This window comes from Rhineura floridana, chromosome 1 (genome assembly GCF_030035675.1).
Source record: "Rhineura floridana isolate rRhiFlo1 chromosome 1, rRhiFlo1.hap2, whole genome shotgun sequence".
NCBI lineage: Eukaryota > Metazoa > Chordata > Lepidosauria > Squamata > Rhineuridae > Rhineura > Rhineura floridana.
In genome coordinates this window covers 285,733,985-285,741,995 of record NC_084480.1, presented here as the reverse complement: position 1 = coordinate 285,741,995, position 8,011 = coordinate 285,733,985, and the positions used below count along the sequence as shown (strand labels likewise).

At 38.5% G+C, this 8,011-nt stretch overlaps 1 protein-coding gene across 2 annotated transcripts in view; it reads right to left on the bottom strand.

Annotated features, from left to right (window-relative positions):
• Positions 1-3,647: 3,647 nt before the first annotated feature.
• Positions 3,648-8,011, bottom strand: part of LAPTM4B (lysosomal protein transmembrane 4 beta) — an 82,021-nt gene continuing 77,657 nt past the window's right edge. For both annotated transcript variants that reach the window (XM_061603621.1, XM_061603632.1), the window contains exons 7-8: positions 7,481-7,562; positions 3,648-6,166 (exon numbers count right to left, since the gene is read on the bottom strand). In XM_061603621.1, coding sequence (XP_061459605.1) covers positions 7,488-7,562 — 75 coding nt within the window. In that variant the 3' untranslated portion in view covers positions 3,648-6,166; positions 7,481-7,487. The remainder of the gene's footprint in view (positions 6,167-7,480; positions 7,563-8,011) is intronic.

The following is an 8,011-nucleotide window of genomic DNA, read 5'->3' as shown; positions in this document are numbered from 1 at the left end:
CCACAGCTGTTGATATTCTAAGGAAAAACACACCCATCCAAGTGGAGCAATGCTGAAATCACAGCAATGCCAAGAACAACTTGCAGTGAAGTAGGTATGAGCTCGTTTAATACAAGAATGGAACAATAGGAGTGGTAAGTACAGTGCAGTTCTGGGTCACATAGCAACAGAAGAATCAAGGGTCATCCATCACATAAAGCAGATGGGCGATGTCTGTTCACTTGTAGAATAGGAATGCTGAAATTGGGTGATTTTATAGTGACCAATGTAACATTTGTAAGCTTCTTTCCATAATATTTTGTGTTTTAGCTAATATTTGACCTCCAATTAACATTAAACCATTTGTTAACTGGATTGATCTTCCCTACAAAACAAAATCATGAAGTATGCCACAGGTAATTTACATATTTCCTTTTTATTGTGTTTTAAAAGGTGTGACCAACATAATGGTTTTGCAACCTCAAGAATTTATTTGTAACTGTGACCATTGTGTTCTCTAAAAGTATGAATCAAAATATAAAATTCCATCTGCAGAAACATACACAAAAAGCTAATGTTTCATGGGCAAGTGTCAAACCTATGCTAATGTTTTTGTAAACTGTGGAGAAAAAAAGGTTTTCTGGCAAATGACCCATGACCAACATAACATGAGACAATTCAATGACAGACACCCTCAAATAAATGCCTTCAAAAGGAAGGCCCTGTGCATATGTCACGTACTATGCATTCACTAGTTGCAGATCAGCATGTAGGAAGGTGTAACGCCCATGGGAAATTACACTTGGCTGTAGTAACACCCTAACTGAATCCCGGCAAGATGAAGTCACTGGGGTGAGTGGTTCCCATGTTCGAGAAATTGGTCAATGCTTTTCCTGGACAGGGTTGCATTCCCCCCGAAAGAGCAGGTACACAGTCTGGGAGTGTGTCTGGATCTAGTTATGTCACTGCAGGTCTAGGTAGACACAGTGGCTATGAGTGTTTTATCAGCTGTGACTTCAAGACTGGATTACTGCAATGTACTCCATGTAGGGCTTCCCTTGCACTTGACCCAGAAACTGCAGTTAGTGCAAAATGTTGTAGCCAAACTGCTGACAGAAGCGAGACCCTGTCAGCATGAAATATCACTGTTCTGGTTGCCAGTTTGTTACCAGGCCAGGTTCAAGGTGTATTAAGTACTATATAAATCCCTTAACAGCTTGGGACCAGTTAACTTGCAAGACCGTTTTATCCCATGTGTGTCCACTCGAGCACTTTGCTCTGTGGAGCAGGCATTGTTACAAGTGCCACATAATACTTGTTCTGCACATATAAGAAATCAATCTTTTAGTGTGGCAGTACCTACTCTTTGGAACTCCCTGCCTATTGACATCAAGCAGGTGCCTTTGCTGTATTCCTTTTGGTGCCTGCCTAAAACTTTTGTTTAGGCAAGCCTTTCCAGACACATAGCTGTTGATCTGTTTTCTTTTTAGTTAGATGTTTGTTTGTTTTAAATGTTTTAATTACTTGTTTTTAACCGTTTTACTGATAATTTTAATGTGTTTTGTAAGCCGCTTAGAGATTTTTTACATTCAAGCACTATGTAAATTTTGTTAAATATTTGATTCTTTACAACCCAACATTTATCACCATCCTGCCTGTAAATAAATGCCAGGGAAGTACTTCTTTTTTTTTTTTTAAAGAAAAGGATTTCATATTTATTAATATCATATTGCATCACCTGGCCAAAAAAAGTTCTATTCCATTTCCCAGTCTCAAATTCAACAGTAACAAAGTTGGCAACTGATACCAGTGCTTCAGTGTCTGTTTCTGGTTCTGTGCTTTCTTTTTAAAATATTATTTTTCTTACAGAGACTGGGGATAATATAGAAATATAGAATGACAAGAGTAATAGACAAAATTAGGATTGCAAGCTGATATTTACATGAACAGGTATCCAAAATCACATTTCCATTTATTGCTATGTGGGCAATGTTGTTGTTATGTGCCTTCAAGTCGATCACGACTTATGGAGACCCTATGAATCAGTGACCTCCAGCATTATCTGTTGTGAACCACCCTGTTCAAATCTTGTAAGTTCGGGTCTGTGGCTTCCTTTATGGAATCAACCCATCTCATTTGGCCTTCCTCTTTTTCTACTCCCTTATGTTTTTCCCAGCATTATTGTCTTTTCTAGTGAATCATGTCTTCTCATGATGTGTCCAAAGTATGATAACCTCAGTTTCATCATTTTAGCTTCTAGAGATAGTTCTGGCTTTTGTTCTAACATCCAATTATTGGTCTTTTTTGCGGTCCATGGTATGAGCAAAGCTCTCCTTCAATACATTTCAACTGAGTTTCTTATCCGCTTTTTTTCACTGTCCAACTTTCACATCCATACATAGAGATTGGGAATACCATGATCTGAATGATCCTGACTTTAGTGTTCAGCATCTTTGCATTTGAGGACCTTTTCTAGTTCTCTCATAGCTGCCCTCCCAGTCCTAGCCTTCTTCTAATTTCTTTATTGTCTCCATTTTGGTTAATGACTGTGCCGAGGTGTTGATAATCCTTGACAAGTTCAATGTCCTTGTTGTCAACTTTAAAGTTACACAAATCTTCTGTTATTACTTCAGTCTTCTTGACGTTCAGCTGCAGTTTTCTTTTTTTAAATGTGGGCAATTTCAACTCCCCTTTCAGCTCCCGCAATAGCTGTCTCTATTGGTCCTGCCAGTTAATTTGGCAGACACTGAACTTGTGTTAAGAAATACTGCCCCTGGTTCCCCCAGTTTTCTCCAAGTTACGCTAAGGATAACAATAATCTTATAATCATGGATAGTCTGGCCACAGTGATCTAGGATCTGGAAACTTCCTGATTGGATTACTGTACATGGGCATGTCTTTGAAGATAGTCTGGAAGTTTCAGTTAGTACTGTTTTGACTGGTGCAATTTACTTGGATCATATCTCACTAGTGATAAATACCTCCACTGGCTGGCTGACTGCTTTGAACTGTTCCACAGGTATCCGAAAATGTGTGGGCTCTCATGCCAACCTATCTGCTCTCAGATCTGCCAAGGCCCTTCTTCCTCTTTAATCCCTTTAGTACAAGGACTTCCTCTACTCTACCCATGCACCTCCCACAAATCTGATCTGGGGTTTTCCCCAACCCCTAGAGAACATGTGGAAGAGGAAGGCCAAGTCCACAAGCAGAAGGACAATAAAAAAGGTTTTAAACAAACAAGTAAAACCTTCAACATCCCCAAGTTTACCTAGTTAAAGAATATAACCTAGCCCTGGCCCTGATGGTTATCTTAGTCTGTTCTCCGTATCCTCTTGATTCTTCATTTCCCACTCCACAACTTGCAAAAAATACTTTGGTTCGACTTGATTGAAATATGTGTATGTTGCAATCATGTATTGATCACAGAATGTTTATGTCCCCTGTAAGACTGGATATTCCTGCTAGTTGCCTCAACTCTTATTTCCATGGGAAAATGTGAGCTGGGCTGGTTTTCCTCTTCTCTTTTACAGTAGATAGAAAGAGCTCAAAGTATGAAATATCAGACAAGGACTTTGATAATGTTAGGGGAATAATGTACAAAGAAAGAACATACACAGACAAGAGGAAATAACCCTTTTATTAGGGACTGATTTGTTTACACAGAAGATTTAAATGAGAAATATGTACAAGCACTTATTTTCATAAATATGTTTTTAAAAATACATAACATTAAATAGTTCAACAAAACAATGCCTAATATGGTATCTGGTCCAGGTAAGCTAAAGCTGAAGAAAATTCTAGAGGTTAACAGGGCTACAAAGATTATGAGTTACCTTGCAAAATATGAAATCATAAACTAATTTGGGACACATTATTGCCCAGCTGGTGAGCATAAAATCATGAATAGTCTGCATTGGGCAGCCTGCACTGGATGTATGGGCATCCACAGTGGCACCCTGCCCACAGGGCCTCTTTTCGGTTACTCAGGGAAGAAAAGAGAAGTTGCTTCATTTTCCATCGTCTTTCCCTGTCTTTCTTTAATTTTCTATACTGTATAATTAAAAAAAATCTCCAATCTCAAAGCAGTGGTCAGGGTATAATTCTGCTTTTTTCATAATGAGTGACCAAATGTCTAATACTGTTTATAAACAAAAAATAATAGTCCCCAACTAATTCATTATCCCCCCCCCCCAAAAAAAAAAGTGTGAGAAGGAACAGTTTTTAAAAAGAACGAGAAGGAGAAACTCATATTTGAATAACTATTCACTAATAGGCAAAAAACCCTTGCGGTTTAAAAATGTACCTATAGCCAACAGACATTTAACTTAAACTTTAAAAAGCAGGGGAATTGGGCAGCTATAGTAAATGCAGCAGCGGAGCAGGAGACCTGATCTCCTCTCTTGAGATGTTGTACTGCCCTACAAATTTGTCAAAATGCAAACACAATTTTGGTTGGTCTTTCACAGTCCAATCCACTTCCTGTGTAGCTTAGAAGAATTTAGTAACATGTGCCTCTGAGCATATGGGGAGTGGTGGCAATACCTGCCACATTTTTGTATGTTAGTCGGTGTTCTTCTTACTTTGCTCCTTTCCTGTGTTACTATTGTTTCTACAGAGAATCTAACCTAGAAAATTATATTTCTCTCATTATTCATCCTAGAAATCTGTGTCAAATTTATTTTTATTATTTGAAAGCCTTTTTATTGGTCAGTGTCATATGATGGTGAAGACAGGCTTTTGTGTTTCAAATTGGAGGTTATGTTCTATTTCTATTTTAGGTGCATTAACAGTTGAATCTGAAACAGCGGTTTGATGTAAAATCAGACTGATTACAATATGTTGATACTTATGCAATGATCCCAGCTGTTGGGAAAAAACAAACTTGGCCTGCCCAAGATGCATATTTTTAGCCTGTTATGCTTAAACTACTCCACTTAAGGAAAAGTGGGCATGGTCAATTAAAAACATAGAGCATACCTAGAATTTTGCTAGAATATACTTCACCTTCCACTATTTTATCTTGTGCAAACTGAGACACTCCTCATCTCCATTGGAAAGTATTCTGCAGAATAGTCAGTGTCATTATTCCACAATTGTTTTTGGAGTTTTTTTTAGTGTTGCTGTACTTCACATATTCACAGAAACAGAAGCAAAAGAAAATGATTTACTATAGGAAACTTCACTAAAATTGCAAACTAAATCAAACATATTTAAAGTGACTACCTGAACTTTATCAGCTGTCTTAATATTGTTGCTTCTTCCCTAGTAAAACAAGCACTAGGAGAGAACCATTTTCAGCTGAAACGTCAGACAGGACTTATTCTGGACTGGGGAGCACACTGATGTTGATTGGGGGCTCACGGCTGTTTCAAAAATATAGAGTAGTTTTTAAACAGTTGTTTTAAAAATGTGACTAAGATGTGCAGTTTGAGACTTGAGCTACAAATCAGGATGTCCCTATGTTGAATTTTGACTCTGCCAGGAACAAACCAGCTGGCCCTGAGGCAAGTCACTCCTGGCCTCAGCCGCACATCGGGAGCATGGGGATAATAATAATGATCTACCTTTCAGGACTGCTCTAAGGTTAGAAGATAAAGAATGTGAAGTGGTTTGAACTCTCTAAAGCACTATATAAATGCTAATAATTCAGTGTAATACTTAACCAGGCACTAACAAATAAATCTCACTAGTATGGTTTTAAATGCAAAGAAAACCCAAAATTCTCACACCAAAGCAGATGGCCGGATATACACATTACCTGTCCGGCACAGGGGCATGCCCAAGGATCCAACTGGAAGAAAGAAGTTACCCCACTCCTTGTATTCCTTAGCTTATGGCTCCCAAAGTGCTATATTTACAAGCAAACCCACATGGAAAAATGTTCACATTTTGGATACTCAAAAGAGGTATTCATTGTTTACCACACCAAATGACTCAAAGAACATATTGTATGATCTTAAATCACACTGCACACAATCCATAGAAAGGTAAGCATTTTAAAATCGCCATCAATTTCAAGGAGAGAAATTTAAGAGCTTGTTTAACTTCCACTGAAATGAATGTTTAAAAGTGGTTTGTTCCCATTGCTCGATGGATTACATAAACAGGCAAAGGATATCATCAGAACTATCTTAACAACAGAAGTAATCAGTCGGCCACAGGGTGAAACAGAACTTCCATATGGAACCTAGATGAGAGACCACACACAAAGTTGCACATTAATTTAGGTGTGACTGAATTAACCATCTTTATACACTGAATAATACAATGTCCTGTATAAGCAGGTCTTTCTACTATTAATCTTAGGGCAACTTCACACATTAAGCAGTAGGAAACATTTGTCATAGCTCCTGTACCAATGAAACTCATGCACTGTAAACATACACCTATTTTAATGTGTAAACATAAAACATTTCATGGGTACTCTTTAAAAACCTCATGAGTGAAGCAGCCTACAGTGTGTGGGGTATAGATGCTAACATTAGACTTCCTGCTACAGCAGGTATAGGGAACCTTTGGCCCTCCACATGTTGCTGAACTACAACTCCCATCAGCACCAGCAAGCATGGGCAATGGCCAGGGATGATGAGGGTTGTAGTTCAACAACATCTGGAGAGCCACAGAGATGCAGGCAGTATTTGCAACACCTTGAGAAAGCCACATTTCTGTACCTTCAAGATCCCCAGAACAGGCCAGTTAGGGATCTAGATTTGGAGTGGACTTAAAAAATAGGTGCTGTGATTTAGAAAGCATGTAAAGAGAAGTGTGTGCACATACTCTGCACCAGTCTGCATTTCTGGGTGATCAGCCACAGACAGAAAGCACTTTTGTGCACAGAGCCCAATAAAGAGTGATTCTTACATAGTTGAACTAGACCTGTATAAATGCTGTTGAGTGACAAAAATTTGTTTCTTCAAACCATAGGACAGCTATCCACTCCATAAAGTTTAATTTTTGAAGACACAAGCTTTCACTACCACATTTGAGAAGTGTGTCTTGAATATTTCTTGATGAAATAAATATAAGCTTAAAATCTTCAGGGTATAAAATCGTTAACAAATTTTAAAAAATAACAAAAAATGTTCAGGGTACCTTTTATTTGATTTTATTTAGAAACTGAACTGTTATCTTTCATTAAGTTTTTTTTAAAAAGGACAGTATCACAACTTGAGGCGTGATCTGAAAATTCTGAAAGCAACAAAACATCAGACTCTACACTCTACAGCTGTATAGGGGTATAAAGTATAGATTTTCTAGATTTGTTGGAGGAGACATGAAAAAAACAAACCATCAGTGTAACAACGATACCCTTAGCTAATCAAGATGGTTCTCAAGCCAGTTCAAATGCTGCTTTAGGCAAAATGATTTTTTTAAAATAATCTACAGCAAAATAGCAATAAGAAAAACCTGGGAGATTAAACACCTCTCTTGAACATGAATCTATTGCTCAGGTGTCCTGAAAAGAAAAGCTATTTGTTCTTTAGGTATATTTCATACACACACAGAGCTCATGCAGACACATAAGGTGGTGGGGGATCTTTGGCTGTGCCACTTGCAGGATCATCATATGGTGGCAACAGCACCTGAGAAGGAGCAAAAAGAAATGTTTAGTTTTGAAAATATAAAATCTACAAAGACTTATGCTAATCCATTACAAGGTTAATTGCAGGGTTCGGGAATCTTTTTCAATCCAAGGGCCGCATTCCTTCTGGGCAGCCTTCTGGAGGCCACATGCCTGTGGTGGCAGGAGGACAGAGGCAAAAGTGGGTGGAATAATGAATATAAATTTCTACACATACTCCTCTCTATCCTTTATCCAGGCAAGCAAGAGCTCAAGGATACATTCCAACCTGAAGAAAAAAAAACCAAGGAGGCTGCAAAGCCACAGAAGTGTGTGGCCTACAGAGGGTCCTGAGGGATAGACAGAGACGCCTGGAAAGCTTCATTTGGGCCCTGGGCCTGAGGTTCCCCAGCTCTCATTTATAGTGATATATCCCTGCATTGAGCAGGGGGTTGGACTTGATGGCCTTAT